Source organism: Podarcis gaigeae (assembly GCF_964106915.1).
Source record: "Podarcis gaigeae genome assembly, chromosome: 14".
Lineage (NCBI taxonomy): Eukaryota > Metazoa > Chordata > Lepidosauria > Squamata > Lacertidae > Podarcis > Podarcis gaigeae.
The window spans coordinates 31,102,010-31,121,632 of NC_139690.1; the positions used below are offsets into that span (position 1 = coordinate 31,102,010).

A 19,623-nucleotide genomic window follows, 5' to 3' on the forward strand; every position below is an offset into this window, starting at 1 on the left:
TCAAGGAAAATATTTCAAATCCTTCTCTAAGTGACATTTTGACCTGTTTGTTTACCTACTTAATTTATGTAGCTGCCCCAAAGCAGAAGTACTCTAGGAAGCCAGTGTGGTGCAGTGGTTAGCAGTGGTGGAGCTTCATGCTCTCGAACTGGGGGTGGAGAGCAGGCGGGGGCTGGGCTGGTGTGCGTCCTGGGGGTGGGGCGCATTGCCTGCAGGGGTGTGGTGCCCAGCCTGGGCGGGTGGGGGGAGCAGCTGCAATGGCACGCTACTGGGATCGCGCTGCCGGGGGTGGTGCGCTCCCCCCCCACTCCTCTTCTTCCGCTAGTGGTGGTTAGAGTGTCAGACTAGGTCCTGGGAGATTCAGTCATGAAACTCACTGGGTCACCTTGGGCCGTTCCTGGACGATGTATGGATACATTGCTTAGGCCTAGTCTACAGGCAGATTTGCCTACATTCGCCCGTAAAGTGTGTTGATTTGTCAACTTAAGGTTTCCAATGGTAATAGTCTCTCCCGCCCCACACACCTCCATGATCAAGTGACGAATGTTGCAAAAACCTGCTCCATCTGCGACTCAGAAGCTTTTGGGTTTCATTTTTCTAGTTATGCTTCTGTTTCTGAACTCGTAACAGCCTTTCTAAATCTGGCTGAGAAAGAGAGACCCAAAACAGAGGTCATCATGCTTATGGGAGCAACCAGGGAAATCGCACTCCACAAGGACCTCACTCCGTAAGTAACCCAGGCAGATTTGCCTGGCGAGCCTTGCTTGTATCTCACTGCTATTGCAACTCTTGCCTTAACATATGTTGAAGATCGTTGGCTGAAGAGGTGGAAATGGAATAAAGGGATATGTGACACTGCTCCCTTGGGTTTCTTTAGGGGGGAGATTTGCAAACTAGTCTGCGAGCTTCATTCAAGTGGTTGAAGATAGGAGATCTCACATCTATTACATTTACTATTAATGCTGATTTTTAAATTGTATTTTAATTGCCACTTTTATTTTTAAGATGTTTTGTTGTATTAGTTTGAACTCTATGGAGGGAAAACTCTGCAGAGGACAGAGACATGTTGGGAAGGGCTGGGGCCGGCTCTGCTCTTGGGCAAAGCAAAGAACCAAGCTTTTTCAAAGGAAAATACCCATTTTACAGAAATGCTGGCAAAAACTGAATAATGGAGCTTGGTGTTCCTGTCTTCCTTTCTTTGTCAGCTTTGCGCGAAACGTTGGTCACTTGGTGTCGCTGAGCCAGGCTGTGCCTTGTCTAATGTCCAGGTAAGGCAATCAGGGTACTTAGTGCCTGGCTGCTGCAAAAAGCTCTAAATCACCCATCCCCCAACCTGGGGCCCTGCAACTCCCATCAGCTCCAGCCAGCACAGGCAGTGGTCAAGGCTGAAGAGTGTTGCTGTCCCAAACAACTGGAGGCCATTCACGTTGGGGGAAAATGAGTAGATGTTAGAAGGAATCAGGGAGGGGTGGGGAACAGAATTAAATCCATCTCAAACTTTTCACAACTGTATAGAATAAAAGCATTGCCACGCTTGACCTTGGCTTTGCTTTAATCTCTACAATTTTGGGGGTGGCGGTGGTGATGGTAATTATCTCCTCTTTCCTTACTCCCTGGAGTCTAATTAATGAGGGCATTGAAGTATGTGATGCCTCATGTAATCTTCCCCCAGCTTGTCTTTTCCATTCATTTTCTTAACACCAAATGGAATAGTAGCAAAGGTTAATGAAGAACAGACACGAACTCCTTTTGGGGAAACCTGTTCCCCTTTTTTCTTGCTTTTAAATTAATCATCACTTTCACCTATCCTTATTTTAAGCGATTCTACCTTCCAGGGACTTTGAAACAGTGTATAGGGCATTTCACTGCATAAAGCTACTCTTGTCGTTACTGAATAGAATTATTCAGAATGTAAGATCTTCATCCCAGTGGTCTGTTTAGGTGTAGACGCTTTCTGGTGCAAAAAAAAAAGGTTGGGGTACGATGGTTAGTCCCCCATTTGGAAAGGATCTCCTGTGGCAGAGATCCCCTTCTGCAGAAAAATAGTGGGAGAACCAGCTCATGCCCTCTCAGCACCCCTTAGGATAAATTTAAATACAGTGGTGCTTCGCAAGACGAAATTAATTCGTTCCGCAAGTCTTTTCGTCTTGCGAGTTTTTCGTCTTGCGAAGCACGGTTTCCCATAGGAATGCATTGAAAATCAATCAATGCGTTCCTATGGAAACCGCCTTCAGACCAGGTCCGGGGACAGTCTGCCCCCCGACCTCTTCTGAAGGCCGGCGGAGGGAGGGGGAAGTATTTGTTTCCCCCCGCCTGCCTTCCCGGGACAGCGGAGACTTCTCCGCTGTCCCGGGGGATCTTAAAATGCTGGCAGGCGGCAGCAAAGGCTTCGCTGCCGTCCCCCAGCATTTTAAAAACCCCGGGACAGCGGAGAAGTCTCCGCTGTCCGGGGCGATCTTAAAATGCTGGCGGGCGGCAGCGCTGCCGCCCGCCAGCATTTTAAAATCGCCCCGGGACAGCGGATGAATTCTCTGCTGTCCCGGGGCGATTTAAAAGCCCCCGGGAAGGCAGGCATGGGGGACAAAGACTTTTGCCCCCCTCCAGCCTTCAGAAGAGGTCCAGAGGGCTCTCCAAGCTGCGGATAGCAGCCTGCTGCCCCGCGCGAGGGGCGCTCTGCTTAAGAGCGCCCCTCGCGCGGGGCAGCAGGCTGCTATCTGCAGCCTAGGTGGGAACTCTTCTGAAGGCTGGCGGGGGAGAAGGGCTTTCCTCCCCACCGCCAGCCTTCAGAACAGCCTTCTGAATGTTGGCGGTGGGGAGGAAAACCTTCCTCCCACCGCAAGTCTTCAAGACAGGTCCGGGAACAGAGGAGAAGCGCTGCGCACCTTCCCCTCTGTTCCCGGACCTCCCACCGCAAGCCTTAGGACAGGTCCGGGAACAGAGGAGAAGGCGCGCTGCGCTTCCCCGCTGTCCCCAGAGATTTCCCTATGGGCTTTCATCTTGCGAAGCAAGCCCATAGGGAAATTCGTCTTGCGAAGCCGCTAAAAAATCGGAAAACCCTTTCGTCTTGCGGGTTTTTCGTTTAGCGAGGCATTTGTCTTGCGGGGCACCACTGTAAATGTGTTAGCTGCAGACATATCCCAGGCAATAGCCATGAGCTGGTTTCGCACGTGTTGTGTTTGTGTGTGTGTGTGTGAATGGATGTCTGGTGTGCAACCAGTCCCCTTTATCACTGAGTTTTCCTGCTGTACGGAAAAGGAATTCTGGAAAGCTGTCGTGCCTAGAAATCTTTCCAAAGTCAGTGGCCCCACAGCAGCTGATGTTGGGTTATCCTGCTACGCTAGCTGATACTAAGAGAGTTTGCAGGCTGTCCCTTTATTTCAGTCTTGGCAGAGCATCTGGAATATTCCAGATTCAATCTCCAGGAAAGAGCCCAATCTGAAATTCCGGAGAGCTGCTGGGCTGGATAGGGGCTTGTGGGAGTTGTCCAAAACTTCTGAAGGGCAACAGACTAGGGACAGCTGCTTCAAAGGTGCTTCTTTTGTTCTAATTAGTCATTATCTTTCAGGATTACAAGACGACTTCAGAGATTGCTGGTGCTGAATGACTTTCCGAAGCCTTTGTACAACAAGCTCACCGGGTTTTACCACTCCATTCCTTTCCCGGTTCACTGCCATATCTTCTCAAATAGGTATGCTTCCTTGCTTGAACTGTGTGTTTGGATCCAAAAGGAATATATTCTCAAGATTTTTGGTTTCCCACCATGCATATTTATTTCACAAAATGTATATACCGCATGATTGGAAAAGGCCAGACAAACCTCAAAGTGCTGTACAAAAAGAATAAAATAGTAACACTATCAATAAAAACAGTTTAGAACAGCTTTTTAAAACATTTTTTATTTTAAAAAAATCTGTGATAAGCTAAAAACAGTTTAAAACACATGTCAGCATTCCTCATACTTGGGTAGGATTGCCTGAATAAAAATGTTTTTAGCAGGTGCTAAAAGAGCATAGAGATGGCACTTGCCTGATGTCAACTGCCAGGGGCTTCCAAAGTGTAGGAACAAGTATTGTGTGGCACCAGTAAATAGTGCCAGTTCTGCAGATCAAAGCAGTTACCACATTTTTCGTCCCATAGGACGCTCCGTCCCATAGGACACACCTAGTTTTTTTGGGGGGAAATAAAGGAAAAAAATTCCGCAGGGCTCCAACATGCTGCGGATGTCTGTCTGGCGGGCGGGGCGCTCTGCTTCAGGGCGTCCTTCGCGCCGGGCGGCAGGCTGCTATCCGCAGCGTAGGGAGCCCTGCGGGAACTCCCACAGGGCTGCCTAGGCTGCAGATGTGTTCCTGAAGCCTGGAGAGCGAGAGAGGTCGGTGTGCACCGATGCCTCTCGCTCTCCAGGCTTCAGCGAAAGCCTGCATTCGCCCCATAGGATGCACCCAGATTTCCCCTTCATTTTTGGAGGGGGAAAAGTGCGTCCTATAGGGCGAAAAATACGGTAAGTGGGCATATATGGGTAAGGCAGTCTTGCAGGTAAATAGCTCCTAAGCTGTTAAGAACTTTATATACTAATCATAACACCTTGAACTTGGCTCAATATCACATTAGAAGCCAGTGCAAGTCTATGAGCAAAGTCCCCCCCCCCCAAAAAAAAACCACTCTCATTGCCGCAGTATTAGCTGCCATTGCCCTATTGCCAGTGTGATCTCTTGAGAGCACGCTCATGGCAGTTAGCCTGTGACTTGAAGCAAGGTTGGCAAGATTCCTGGCACACTGCTCTCTATGATTTGATCCTAAGCCCGCATAAACACGGCCTCGTTTTCATTTCAGCCTGAATTTCGCTCCCTGGGATCACTGTTTGCTGATCTCCGTCTTGAAAGGACAAAATGTTACTGGCCAACGGACACTGAAAGGGAAGAAAGAATGCCTTTGTGAAACAGTTGCTATAGTAGAGGCACGAATTGAAAGGATGGAAGGCTGCAGGCAGTAAGTACCTATGGAACAGCGGGAGCATAAGGAATGACTCCAAAAAGCAAGACTAGCCCTGCGTTTGATCTCCAACTACAGTTGTTCAGATCCGCCTGAGAAAAGCTCACAGGCAGATAAAAGAACCTAGCCAATTGGCTTGCACCAAAGTAGACCCTTGATCCATATAGCTGAATATTGCCTGCACTGGCTGTCAGTGGCTCTCCATGGTTTTTGTTTTTTTTTGTTTAAATTTGTATACCACCCTTCATCTGAAGATTGCGGTGCAGTAAAGGGGCCAGTCCCATTCCAACCTGAATATGTTGTTGGGGATTGAGCTCGGGATCCTCTGCATGCAAAGCAATTGCTCTATCACTGAGCCATGGCCGTTTCCCTTGATGGTTATCACCCTCCCCGGTTACCTGTACGTGCCATCTGCTTGTTTCCAGTTTCTGCAGGGTCTTGTCTCAAAGGTGTTTGCCATAAACTTTCATAAACTTGCCTGATTTTGGTGGCTCTTGCTAAATCATCCATAGCAATAAAGCTTGTTGTGAGTGGAAATTTGCTCTCGGATTGAATATTTAGTACTGTAACCACAAGCGCTAGCAATATTTTCACAATAAAACCCAGTGATTGTAAAAACAGCTAATAAAAAGGAGTAAAAAACAAACTTCAGGAAGGGGGGGGAGGTGGAAAGTCAAGAAGAAACTATGTATGAATGATAAATGCTTTGCAACCTCTTTAGAGAATTAAAAATTATATTAAAAAAAATTAAAGCCCTAGAGGAACATGACCATTTTGGGGGAGGGGATCTCTTTGGCCCTGTGTGTTGAAAACTATTCCTTTTGCTAGTGTGGCCTGATTCACACATTATGGTAAGCCAAAGTATGATTTTCTGGGACCATGAAGACGTGTTGACTGCCATAGGGTAGCTCCCTGGGCCTTTTAGCTCAATGCAGCAGGTTAGCTAAACCAAGGTTTGGCTCAGAGTCTTCTCTGAACCCAGGTATCTAATAAGAACATTAAGATGAACCTACTGGATTAGGCCAGTGGCCTATGTAGCATCTAGTCCAGCATTCTGTTCTTAAAGTGTCCACCTGGATGACTGTGGCAAACCCTTAAGCAGGACCTGAGCCAAGAGCCTTTTCCCCAGCGCCACCATGGATGGCTCAGTTGGTAGAGCATGAGACTCTTAATCTGAGGGTTGTGGGCTTGAGCCCCACGTTGGGCAAAAGATTCCTGCATTGCAGGGAGGGGGTTGGCCTAGATGACCCTCATGGTCCCTTTCAGCTCCACAATTCTACAATTCTATGAACCATTACTGCCATTGGCTGTGGAGGAGAGTCATGATGGCCGGCAGCCATTAGTCCTTTTTTTGGAAGCCTTTTATGTTGGCGGCTGTCACTGCCTCATGCGGGAACAGGTTCCACAGTTTCCTTCTTAACCACAACATGTAAAAGGTAAAGCTGCTCTGGTGAGCCAGCACCAGCGCAGCACACAGAAACGCCGTTTACCTTCCCGCTATAAAGCGGTACCTATTTACTTGCACTTAGGGGTGCTTTTGAACTGCTAGGTGGGCAGGAGCTGGGACCGAAAGACAGGAGCTCACCCCACTGCGGGGATTCAAACCGCCGATCATGCAATCGGCAAGTCTTAGGCGCTGAGGTTTTACCCACAGCGCCACCCGCGTCCCAGTAACCACAACATGTAGCCAAGAACAAATCTTGACTATTGATCATGTTTAAGGAGGAGGGAGCTTAAGGATTTCAGGTTCAGATGACACGCTCAGCCAAGCCTCGGCTTCGCTACACCACACTGAGCCTGAAAGCTGTGAGGGTGATGAGGAGGGACTAAATCTCCTCCTTGGCAGCCAGTGCTTTTGCACTAAGCCATGGTTTGGCTTTCCTCACATGCAAATGCAGCCTGTATCAAATCTTCCTATGGCATTACTCTATGCCCTTTGGAGTAGTCTCTTGCAACCACTTGGGGAGCCTTCATCACTGGGTCCACGGATCATCGCCCTCCATTCCTGTCCTAACGCCTTTCATTCTTCCCTAGATACAAGGAGCTGATCCGTTATTTGAAGGTGGTGAAATGCAATGATTCCAAGTGGTAAGCGATGTGAAATTGCTCACAACTTTCCGTGGAGGGCTTATTTTAATCTGTTTACTGGTGGGATTTTGTTTAAAGCTTGCACACCTAAAATCTTTAAAACCCAGGGGAATCATAGCTTGGGGCTCTCAGTAAACAATAGTAGCCCTGTCTTTACTGAATTAGGAAGTGAGGAGATCAGGTTTTAGTGAGTCCCAAGAGTTTCCAGGCCTGGTGAATATAGGGCTGGGACATTGCCCACTGACACCCTCTACTGAAACAGAAAAGGGTGTGCAAAATGGACCCTTCGCTAATTTGAAATGCTCTTGGCTGCTTACATTTCCTTTTTCTTTACGGTTACATATTTCCACCTAGCAGTTTAGGACACCTCTTTAGGTGGACTGTAGTCTTAAAGGAATGTAGGAAGCTGCTTTGTACTGAGTCAGACTGTTGCTCCATCTAACTCAGTGTTGTCTACACTGCCTGGCAGTGGCTCTCCAAGGTTTCAGGCAGGAGTCTCTCTCCGCCCTTCCTGGAGATGGCATCAGGGATCGAATCTGGGATTTTCTGCACACCAGGCAGATGCTCTGTTGTTTGGCTGTGACTTTTCCCCTTAATGCAACAATAAATATTGTTCATATGCCACTGGATCCCTCTCTATGTGTGCGTTTTGCTGCAATCAGTTTGCCTGTATTATTTGCTGCCTCTCATTTGCCCAACTTCTAGGTTACAGAAGTGGCAGGACAAGGTCCCCTTCTACCTGTGCAAAAGTGGAGATTTTGCGGGCGCTGCACAGGCACTGTTCATCGTCTACCCCAGAAGCTGCTGTGCGGCCTGCCGCCTTTCCCTGCTCCAATTCGAGGTCTACCTGAAGATGTTCCGATCAGGACAGGTTCCCTTTGGAAATGACATGGAGGGCTCTGTGCTGTGGGGTCCAGCAGGCAAGTATCCTTCGATCTCGTTATTGCTTCTGCTGGCTGTCTATGGAGCATCTCGCTGAGTGTTGTTCATGAAGGGTGGCCAATGTTTTTGAGCCGGTGATACCTTTTATTATGCTTTTAAATATGCTGGAAGCCACCCAGAATGGCTGAGGCAAACCAGTCAGATGGGTGGGGTACTCTTCTTCTTCTTCTTTTGTTTCTTGGGGGCAAGGGAGATAACACAAAATGTCTGATACATCTAAAAAGAGCAGAAAAGTAGACAGGACTACCAAATAGGGCCCCACCAGCCTCTCACTTGCATTACTGGGAAAAGCACCTATACCAGCTACTGCCACAATTTCTCTTACAGAAGCTTTTTGCATCCTTCCTCTGCCCAGAAGAGATGGGAGGATGAGGGTCCAGTCCATCTAGTGAATTGTGGGCTTGTTTTAGGGTGGTGGTGGTTTTTCAGTGTAGGAGAGGTTGAGCCAGGGCAAACAGCCTTTTGTGTTTTATGGAAATGTGAGTGGGTATTTACCTCTAAAGTAATCTCTAAAGTCTTTAAAAACTGTTACTCACCTTTGTTCTGGGTCCTTAAAGGTAAAGGTACCCCTGACCGTTAGGTCCAGTCGCGAACAACTCTGGGGTTGCGGCGCTCATCTTGCTCTAAAGGCCGAGGGAGCCGGCGTTTGTCTGCAGGCAGTTTCCGAGTCATGTGGCTAGCGCTTCTGGCAAACCAGAGCAGCGCACAGAAATGCAATTTACCTTCCCACCGGAGCAGTACCTATTTATCTACTTGCACTTTGACGTGCTTTTGAACTGCTAGGTGGGCAGGAGCTGGGACCGAACAATGGTAGCTCACCCTGTCTTGGGGATTTGAACTGCCAACCTTCTGATCGGCAAGCCCTAGGCTGTGTGGTTTAGACCACTCCTTACCTTGTACCAAAGACTGGGTGGGGGACTTCTGTTGCAAATAAAGGAAAATAAAGATCTGCCTTCCTTTCACCGGATCCTGCCTCCATCCATTAAGCTCTGATTAATAATGGACTTAGGGGACACGGAGTCCCTTGTTGGGGAGTTGGGCTTCAAAAGCCAACCCCAATTCTTTCTGTGATTCTGTGATCATCTAGTATAATCCCTGCAATGTAGGGAAGGTACTGACAAGCATGTTGGCACCAAGTTGGCAGCTGTTGCTTTACAGGGTGTGATTTTTAGCTGTCCCCTCTTTCTAGGCACTCCCGTGAAACTACCTGTTCTGCTCAAACAGATGTTCAAGCTGTTCTACTGCAACGTATCGTTGTATACAAGTGTGAGTACCAGTTTTAATAGTTTTGTGGCAGTTAACCTTTCCCCTCCCCAAACGCCTTGGCCCAATATTGAGCCTGTTGGCGAAGGTGGCCTATGGGTCTCTTCTAGAGCCTGGTGATAAACTGATAGATCGCCCCAAGCCGGTTTGAAATCCATATTGTGATATTGGTTTCATAATTTTTGACCTGGTAATATATCACAAATCATTGTCCGTGTGCTGTGCGAAAATCACAACGTGAAGCCAACCAATGCCTCTACATAGCGTCATCCTTATTTCAGGCACTGTGATATATATTGGTATATCACAATGTTGAAAGCCAGCTATTGCCCAGCCCTGGCTTCTTCCGCCCTGCTGGTTGTCATCCAGTGGTCCAGAATTTCATGTACATGTGTGCTTCCCTCTCCATCCAGAAGATGGCAGACTCATTTGAAAACAGAAGTGCTTTCCACTTACAATAATAATAATTTCTTTTTTATACCCCACCCATCTGGCTGGGTTTCCCCAGCCACTCTGGGCGGCTTCCAACAAAATATTAAGATACAATAGTTTGTCAAACATTAAAAGCTTCCCTAAACTGGGCTGCCTTCAGATGTCCACTTCCACTCTGAAGCCTATCTTCTGCCTCTACAGTGAATGGATGTGGACTTTTGGATATGATTTACTTTGCAGGGCAGACTGTGGGGTTTTTTTTCCCGAAAGGGAAGAAAGAAGTCTGGAAGTAGAGAGGTCATCAGAGTTAGCTGCAGCTCCTTGCTCCTAAGGGGACCTGGACCCAGCCTCTCAACAACCCTGTGTAGTTGAGCTTAGGCTGAGAGAATAGAGAATTGGCAAACCTGTGAATTAGCCCACTTAATTTGCCATCCAGCAACCAAGAGGGGAGGAGGGGATGGCCAGTTGCCTACCTCAATTCCTTGGAGGAAGGGGAGGGATTTAAAAGGAGGGTAAGAAGGCTCTGGAAAGAGTACAGCAGAGGTGCCTGCATGGTCAATTGGCAGGGAGTTCCCAAGTGTAGGTCCTGCCATGCTAAAAGGTATATTCCTTACAAATAAATAAACTAGCTGTGAAATAAATGCCATTGCTCAACCCTGTGCTCTTCTGTCTTAAAAGAGTGATTACTTTTGAACAACTTCTGGGAAATCTTATTTTGATTTCTGGTACCAAATGAGCCCCGATTTTTGTGTTTTTCAGCCCAAATGCTGGAGTTCTATGATCAAAATTTTTGCCAGTCACCCTGTTGTGGGAGCAGATGGCAGCCTGACAGCCATCACTTTAAAAGAACCATCCCAGGAATTCCAGCAGGTAACACCATTGACTCGGGGATATTATTCCTCGATGGGGGGGGGGCATGTATCTCGCTATCATGTCAGAGGTGATGATTCCTGGGCTGCCATAAACTCACCAGGTACCTTTAATGACCCACCCTTTCTAGTCCTCAGTACAACTACAACATTCCAATTATTATTATTTTAAATTTATTAGTCACTTTTTTCCCCAAGGTACCAAAAAGCGACTTACAATATATAAGCAATTAAACCCACATGCATTAAAACTGGCATGAAAGAAAAATCTAAAAGACAATCCTGTTCTTAAATGACACGAATAAAACATCCCCATCCACTAAAGGAAGCCATAGAAAAAAGCCTAAGGCCTAGAGAAAAAAAAATGCTTTTGCCTGTAATGATGGTAGCAGGTGAGCTTCCCTGGGGAGTGCATTTCACAACTGGGAAGCTGCTGCTGAAAAGGCCTGTTCTTGTGTTGCTACCTTCCCTGATAACCTGTTGAGAGGGCACACAGAAGAGGCATCTCAGACGATGATTGCAGGGTCCGGGTCACTTTTATAGGGGGAGAGGTGGTCCTTGAGGTATTGTGGTTCTGAGCCACGTGAGGCTTTATAGGTCAAAACCAGCACTTGGAATTGGATGCAGAATTGAAATAGTAGCCAGATGCTTGCATAAAACAGATAATGTCTGGGGAGTGCTTTGAACTTGCTATACAAAGGCTTTTAAAAATATATTATTTATTTAATGTAATGCATATGCTGCTTGACTGCAAAGAGAACCTTTAAGCTGTTTACCAAAAATATAGCAAACATAAAAATGGTCAATAAAAGGTGAATTTAAAAATGGGTATATAAAATCAAAATAAAATTAAAATCAATAGTTAAGCTAAAAACAGATTAAAACACATGTCAGCTTCTTCATGTCTTGATACACGTGCCTGAGCAAAAATGTTTTTATCAGGTGCTTAGAAGAGTACAGTGAAAGGGGCTTCATGGTGAAAGGGAGTTCCAAGGTGTAGGTGCATATCTATCTATCTATCTATCTATCTATCTATCTATCTATCTATCTATCTACCTACCTACCCAGTCTGACACACTTAAACAGTGTCAGACTGGGTATATGTGTATATGCCAAGACGATCCCTCAAATAAACTTATCCCAAGCTGCTAAGGACCCTGTATACTAAAACAGTGGGCCTGAAACTTATGCACTATTTGCTTACATGATTCGGACTTCAGGCGCATGGCTGAAAAATGAATGAATGGAAGCTGGGGTAAACCTATCACGTAAAGAACTTTTTATGCTCTCTGCCTTGCTTACTGGCCTCTGGGAAGGATGCATGAGGCCTCTGGGACGCTCCCGGGGCCCTCGTGTAATCAAGGTGCAGGGCAAGGCCTGCTCTGGACAGGTAGGGGCAGTTGCATTGGGGTGGGGCTGGTTCCAGGGCTTTCCTGGCTCCACACATTTTTGCCTTTGCATGTGGACCCCCAGAACTCAACCCTCGCATAAGCTGCGGGCCCAGTGTAGAAAGACTTGGAACTTGGCTCAGTAATGAAGCAGAAACCAGTGCCGATCTCTGAGCAGGGGTGTTACATGCGAATGGGGGTCTCACGCCTGTCAGCAATTTTGCATTAACTGCGGTTTCTGGCTCCAGTGCAAGAGAAGCCCCACCTGGAGTGCATTGCCGTAATCCACTCTTGGAAGTCACCAGTGCCTAAACTAATGTGGTCAAGCTCTGCCAGTCCAGGAATGGCTGTAGGTGTCACACCAGTTGCAGATGGTGAAAGGCAATTCTAGCCACCAAGGCTACCCGGGTCTGCAGGAAGAAATCTGGATGTAGAAGCACCCGCAGACTGCATGCCTACTTGTTTGGTAGGAGTACAGCCTCATCCAGGGCAGACAAATTGTCGGACATTATCGCATGTTGAAAGTGCACATGGCTGCTTGTTGCTGCTGTTGCTGCACGCAGGAGGGAAAGACCGAGAGCTGCTCTGGGTATCGAGGCTCTTCTTTTGATTATTGTGGTGACTTCACTTGCAGGTGGTCTCTGAAGAGTCATGCTACGTTGTTGAACAACTCACCCAACCCCCCCACTCTAATGTTACCTTCTCAAAACACTTTGGCCAAGATGTAAGTATACACTTGAAGTATACACTTCCTTTTGGGAAGCCCAGATTCTGGACTTTGTTACACCAAAGGGTGTGAGCCCAACCTTCATGCCTGTCAAATCTACTTTGTTTTGTGCTAAGACCCTGATCTGCCAGCCAGGACCAGTTGCGAAAGGCATATAATTTGAATTAAAGACCAGGGCATCCCTGAGTCTGGGAATTCTAAAGTCTCCGTCCTTCACACAGATGTTCCCTGCTTAGTTCTTTTTACTTCAGCAGCCTCCTTTAGGTGGAGAAAGGTCATTTTGTAGTCAAAAACCCTGGTCAGTCTATTGCAAATCCACACCTGGCCCAAGGCAATGTCCAAAATGCAATAACAGCAGTTAAACACGACATAGAAAATAATAGCCGACAAATTTTAAAAAGCCATACAAAGTGTAGACACCGCTGACAGATACTTGTTCATGCTGTTGGGAAAGCTTGTCAGAACAGAAATGTCTTCAGTCGTACCTCTCATAGCATGATGGAGATGCTGTTCTACAGAACAGGGGCAGCCACGCCGAAAGCCCTGTTCTGAGTTATTGCAGAGCAGCTTCTGGTTTGGGGAACCATTTGTTTAGCTCTTGCCGGGGAAGGCCTTGTCTTATAATGAAGTATGCTTTTCCAGGTAGTAGAGAAGGAGAGCTGCCTCTTCTAAAATGGCAGCTGCAATCTGCAGTTTTTTAAATTGAAAAACAAATTCAATTTTTTAAAAATATGCTGCCCAGTTTAATCAGCAGGCATCTTTTTAGTCAAAAGGATTTTGATCGTCTCATCTAGCAAATTCATACATTCAACAGTTCATCCTTGTTTCTGACTGTTTCTTTTCTACCCTTCTATTTGTCTCCTTCCAGTCACCCTTGGAAACTGGGCTCATTTTTGTGGTCCAGGCAGTTCGGCATATGATCCTGATGGAACACAACTCCCTGTGCTCCTTCCTAGAAATTGTGCTGGCTTTTGGGGTGAGCTTTTTTGTGTGTTCATTATCTTCCATCTTAAGTTATTATGCATATTTCTTACTATAGCAGTGTTTCTGTGGGTTTGTATGTGTGTATGTATATATATGTGTGTATATGTACCCACACATATATATACATATATATGTAATTCTTAATTTTTAAAGCTTTTAAAATGAAACCTGGGGTGTTCAGCCTCAGTTATGTGCTGTCAAGTTCCTGTGTTGCCCCTGCATTTCTCTCTTCTCCCTTTTTGTAGAATAACCTCTGGGCTCTGAAGCTTCTGCTGGAGTCTCTGGCTTATCACGAGAAGGCTGTCCGTAACATCGTTGCCTTGCTTCTTGCAGACCTCTGTTGCCACAAAACAGAAATGTTGGGATTGTAAGTTGGCATTTATTAAGCCCCCTCTGTTTTGTTCTTGGGGTCCGTCCTGAAAGGCTGAGTCACATCAAGAGCAAACGTAGATGAGAAATTACTGCCTCCCCTCCCCTCCCCTCTCCTGCCTGCCTGCCTGCTTTCTTAGTTCTAGGCCAGCAGCTTTTGAGACTTAAGGCAGACCTCAGCAAGGCCTCACTGTGTGCCTAGGCAGACCCTGTGCTGCTTTTTGATGGCCTCTGGACACCTGTTTATAGAGGATCCAAGCTGATCTGCTTTCTCAAAGCTTACATGGAAATCAGACTGTCCGGTCCTTACTGAGCATCCTTTCAGGCCATTTTTTGCAGCAAGCTCATATAATATTGAGCATCCATCCTGATTGGCCTGTGAGATGCTCATGTGTCTTCCTGTGGATCATTCATTCATGCCAAACATTTTAGTGCATTTCCCTCTTCCTCTCCTTGCCTCTAAAAGTCTGTAAGTATGGAAAGGTAGATTTGCTGAGAACCTTCATCCACTTCTATTACCCAAGGCCAGATTTTTGGTCTGCACTTGATTGCTCACTATTGTGACGGTCAACTTCGGTGTTGTTTTGCTGGGCCAGCAGAAAAAAAGTGCTCAAAGCTTCAGGGCAAGAAAGGAAATGATGGATTCATCCCTTCTCATCAGCCATTGCTGATTTATGTGAGCTGCGTTTACTGACCACATAGAGGAGTGTTTGTTTATCAAAAGAGTTGGGTCTTTTCTCTCTCTGTCAGCCTTCGCCAACCTGGTGCCCTCCAAGTGTAGAACTCCCATCAGCCCCAGCCAAAATGGTTGCACTGGCTGAGGCTGATGGAAATGGTAGTCCAAAACATGGCTGTGCTGGCTGGGAGCTGTAGTCCCAAACACCTGGAGGGCATGAGTTGGCGAAGGCTGCTCTGTGCCACTCGCTCTGCAGTGACGTGTGAGCTGGCATGCTCAGGACCTATTGCAAAACCAGCATGCATCACCTGTGGACCTCTGGTACAAGTTGAAAAATGGCTTTGGCTAAGCTGCCAGTTTGGCAGATGCTGCCAGGGACCTTCATTTTCTCTGATTCCTTTCCTTTCCCCTCAGGTGGCAACACTGGGGTGCTCAGTATGTGGGGGAGCTGCTGTGCCTCTTCCTGACGTCCAGGGATAGAAACCTACCATCAGTCGGCATCTCCATCATCAATATTATTGTGGAAAACCTGCCAATGTGAGTGTCACAGTGTATGAGGGTCACAGCTACATTCCTCCCATCCCAGCAACCCACTTTTCCAAGAGGAAAACTAAAGCCCTGAATCAGGAGTGGGGAGCGTTTTTCAATCTGAATGCCACATTCCCTTCCGGGGGTAGGCAGGGCCAGGGGCAATGCTTATGCACAGGAATGAATGTAAATGTTTTGTATGGGTGCCTAGTTTCTACACACAAACATACCTCTATTTTCCATATAGGTAGATGTATTGATTATACATGCATAGAAATGTTTTTATTATTAGAGTTTGTAGATGTGGTTTTTAGAGCTTTTGGGGGGCATTTCATCTAATTTTGTATTTTGCTTCAATGGCTTCAGGCTGTGAAGCAGTTTAAATAACTTCGTAAAACAAGTAAATAAACAGGAGCCACCCTCAGAGTTCAAGAATGCATTCCAGGCAGGCAGAAACACTCCAGGAGGTATGTAGCTGAAGAGGGGGTGTGGCTTGGGACTGAGTCCTGCAGGCTAAATAAAGAGGCTTGGAGGGGCTGGCTTGGGCCAAAGGTTCTCCACCCCTGTCCTCAGTAGCTTGGGACCCAGACATGGGATCTCTCCCTATATCAGCTGCCCTGTGTGTTAAGACGCCCTCCTCGAGGACCTGCTGTTGGGGTAAGCACCCTGCGCATTGACACAGGACTTGGACTTATCTGTGGTGGCACTTGTGGGCATCTTTGAAACTCCCATGTGTTGCGTTGTTGGTACGCAGCATCTTTGGGTGACGCAAATGGAAAGCTAAAAATGAGAAGGTGGTTTGCCTCAAGAGGAGGGGGACCTGCATCTTACCACCCCCTTCCCTTTCTTTCAGGTGTCCGTGGGCAAAGCAGGTTAGCAAATTCCTTCAAAAATCAGTAAGTATGTGAATCTTTTTCTTCAGTGGAGGTTATTTAATTATTTTTTCTTTATTTATCTAATTTCTATTCTGTTTGTCTAATTTCATCTGAGGATCACAATATGAAAACACAAAAATATACAACATAGTATCAAACAAAAACAAAAACTGCCCGCCTCCAGTTTAAAAGGCCATAGGTTGTTTCAGTAGCCAGAGGCCTCAAAGAAGAGAGGTGCAACAAAGGCACCAGGCGAATCTCCCTGGGGGAGAGCATTTGACAAACAGGGAGCCATCACAGAAAAGGCCCGTTCTCGTGTTGCCACCCTCCAGACCTCTCATGAAGGAGGCACATGAAAAAGGTTATCCAGGAATTGGTTGCTCCTCCCACTTGCCTTGGAGGCAGTGCAGTGCAAATGTTAGCCCTGCTTCTAACAGCCGGCTCTTTAAGACTGTTGCAAGAGATGCAGTTGCAGTTAACAGAGAGGGAGTTGGTGGGCAGTTAAGAGCAAAAGCAGCAAGAGTGTGGCTTGCATCTAATTCGAAGCTAAAACCAGGAATGGTGAACCGTATTCTTTGGTGGGGGGGGGGGCGCAACCCACTTTTGACCCACCCCCAAGAGCGGTCAAACTGTTGGTAACAGGATATCCCAGTTATGGGTAGTATAACTCAGGGTGGGTTCAAGGACGCTGGTGATGCGGAAGAAGCAGTGAGGAATGAGCAGGCACCCCAAAAGTTCCTCCCAGGAGGCAGATTGGACAGTTCATTTTCTGCATGAGCAGGAGTCAATACACCATTTATTTTCACAAAATGATGGCATTCCCTACATGCCCTGTGCACTGGCTGCTCATATGCTACCAGTTCAGGTACAAGGCTGTTGTGTTGATATACAAAGGCTCAAACAATCTGAGGTCTAGGATATCCCAAAGGCTGTCCCTGAGATCATCCAGAAGAGTGCTGTTAGTTCTGTGCCATCTTGCAGAATCCCTACTAGGCCCAAGGAGAAGTCTGGTGTTGAGTGTGGCTGGTTCCATGCTGTGGAAGACCCTTCCAGCGGATATTTAGCAGAGGCCCTCTCTTGTTTTGACTTCCAGGCCTCTCCTGCATACCATTTAATGTCTACAGGTCTATGCAGCTGCTTAAATTTCCTTGATTCACTTTAATTGTTTTTTTGTACTGGTTGTATGGAGTTTTATGGTTTATTGTATACATTGTATACCACCTTGAAGCTTCACATGAGTTGGCATATGTAAATACACTTATAATTAGATTGCTTCTGGATATTCCCCCGTGGCTGTGTGTTGTGAGGGAACATCAGTTGTGTCAAGAAAGCTGTATTCATTTTGGACAGCTCTGACTTATCTTCTTATCAAGGACCAAAGGGTGTACTTTGAAAACCACTGGCCAGAATGAGCCGCCATTCCCCTTTTATTCCTGTTCTTAAATTCCATTTTTTTAACCCCTCCTCTTTTTTCTCTCTCCTGCACAGACAAAACCATTTGGCTGGGCAGATTATGAAGTTTCCACCTTTATAGCCATTTCACAGTCTTCCTTATGCCTGAGACTCCCTAGGGTCAACCAGCTTCCCTCGCCTCTCGCTACTTCTGAGCAGCAAAGCTCTGGATGACGTGCACCACTCCGCTCCTCGATCAAGGAACCTTGAAGCCGCCTTGCACAATGCAGTTCTGGAGGGTTTTGGAGGAAACGTGTGTTTGGGAGTTGTGGTTGAATTTCCCTGTGGAACTCTCCAGGATCAAAAACAGGCAAAAACTGTGCCCTCCTGATGCTGATGACCTCCAACTCCCATAATCCCTGTCGGTTGCCTGTGCTCGCTGGGGCTGATGGGAGCTGGAATCCACCAGCACCTGGAGGACCACAGGTTTCCCACTCCTGATCTGGAAGGTTTAGAGCAGTGATGGCCAAACATCCCTGACCACTGGTCCTGTTAGCTAGGGATGATGGGAGTTGTAGTCCCAAAACAACTGGAGGGCCAAGTTTGGCCATCACTGGTTCAGAGAATACAGAGGTTTATTGCTGAGAGGAGAAAGCAACATGAAACTTCCTCCCGCAAGAGCTGTTATAGACCTGTGCTATCTATAACCAACCTACATGAACTCCTCTCTGTCCGTATGTGATGAATCTCAAGAAAGTCTCACCCGTGAAGACCATATGAAGCCTCCCAGTTTGATGCATGAGGCCTCTGCCCTGTGTTTGGCGCAGGTAGTCACACAGCACATGCATAGATTTTTGCCATGGTGTGTCCTCTTCTTGCATCTGGGTTTGCCGGGTTAACCCAGAGCACAGCACCTGCCCCCCCACCTTATTTTTGTCAGCCCTTCTCAAGCAAATGAGGGTGAAGGTGTTGAATTATGCCTGTTGTACCAAATGTCAAAGCAGAAGCTGCTTCTCCATGTCACACTTTAAGGCCTTTTTCTGCAGTTGTGTTTTGCAAGCCAATGAAATGCACATAAGAGGAAACGTGCCCTCCCAGCAAATTGTTCTGGTTCTATGGAACTCACTTGGTTTCCTTCTGGTCTTGTCTTTTTGAAAGCAAAACTCAAGTTTGGCCTGGTTAGGAAAGTTGTTTTGCAAACACTGTTCTCTCTCCCCCTTTATTATTTTTCAAGACTTTCTAGTCATATATTTAAAACGGGGGGCGGGAGGGGGTAAAGTTTCCTGCATTTTTTTTAATGCTTCTGCTGGAGTTTTTTTGGACATGGAGCAAGCATATTTACACTGTGTAGAACTTTAAGGACATGTCAAACTGTTGGACCTTTGATCCAGAAATGTATATAGTAGAACCACCTGTGTTCTGTCTAATTGAAATGAATTATTATTAAAATAAGGATGTGCCTTTCTTGTTGTCTGGATTTCTGGAAAAACAGCATTTCATGCCTTGATTAGAGCTACGCCCGGTGGGATGCAGGTGGCACTGTGGGTTAAACCACAGAGCCTAGGGCTTGCCAATCAGAAGGTCGGCGGTTCAAATCCCTGCGACGGGGTGAGCTCCCGTTGCTCGGTCCCAGCTTTCTGCCAACCTAATAGTTTGAAAGCACATCAGAGTGCAAGTAGATAAATAGGTACCACTCCGGCAGGAAGGTAAATGGTGTTTCTGTGCTCTGCTCTGGTTTGCCAGAAGCGGCTTAGTCATGCTGGCCACATGACCCGGAAGCTGTACGCTGGCTCCCTTAGCCAATAAAGCGAGATGAGCACCACAATCCCAGAGTCGTCTGTGCCTGGACCTAACGGTCAGGGGTCTCTTTACCTTACTCCCGGTGGGCTCCTCTGGTGAGCCAAATGTTCCCCCCCCCAAGGCCTCTCTGGTTCTTGGAACTCTCTTGGAACACCCTCTCACAAGCCTTCCCTTACGCCCTCCCTGAGTGTTCTTGCCTGGCTGCAATCTGTCCTTAAGCTCCAGTGATGCCTATTGCTTGCCTAGGTGGAGCTAATGAATTACAGAAACTAACCTACTGTTCAAAGATACAATTTGCATT

The 19,623-nt window shown here is 46.9% G+C and overlaps 1 protein-coding gene across 1 annotated transcript in view; it reads left to right on the forward strand.

Annotated features, from left to right (window-relative positions):
• Positions 1-18,986, forward strand: part of LOC310830989 (uncharacterized protein) — a 29,451-nt gene extending 10,465 nt beyond the window's left edge. Inside the window, exons 7-20 of the mRNA XM_083710937.1 lie at positions 602-727; positions 1,206-1,268; positions 3,566-3,688; positions 4,831-4,986; positions 7,024-7,077; positions 7,783-8,001; positions 9,209-9,285; positions 10,474-10,584; positions 12,606-12,695; positions 13,567-13,674; positions 13,928-14,049; positions 15,142-15,264; positions 16,109-16,151; positions 17,619-18,986. Coding sequence (XP_083567063.1) covers positions 602-727; positions 1,206-1,268; positions 3,566-3,688; positions 4,831-4,986; positions 7,024-7,077; positions 7,783-8,001; positions 9,209-9,285; positions 10,474-10,584; positions 12,606-12,616 — 940 coding nt within the window. The 3' untranslated portion in view covers positions 12,617-12,695; positions 13,567-13,674; positions 13,928-14,049; ... (1 more) ...; positions 16,109-16,151; positions 17,619-18,986. The remainder of the gene's footprint in view (positions 1-601; positions 728-1,205; positions 1,269-3,565; positions 3,689-4,830; positions 4,987-7,023; positions 7,078-7,782; positions 8,002-9,208; positions 9,286-10,473; positions 10,585-12,605; positions 12,696-13,566; positions 13,675-13,927; positions 14,050-15,141; positions 15,265-16,108; positions 16,152-17,618) is intronic.
• Positions 18,987-19,623: the final 637 nt, after the last annotated feature.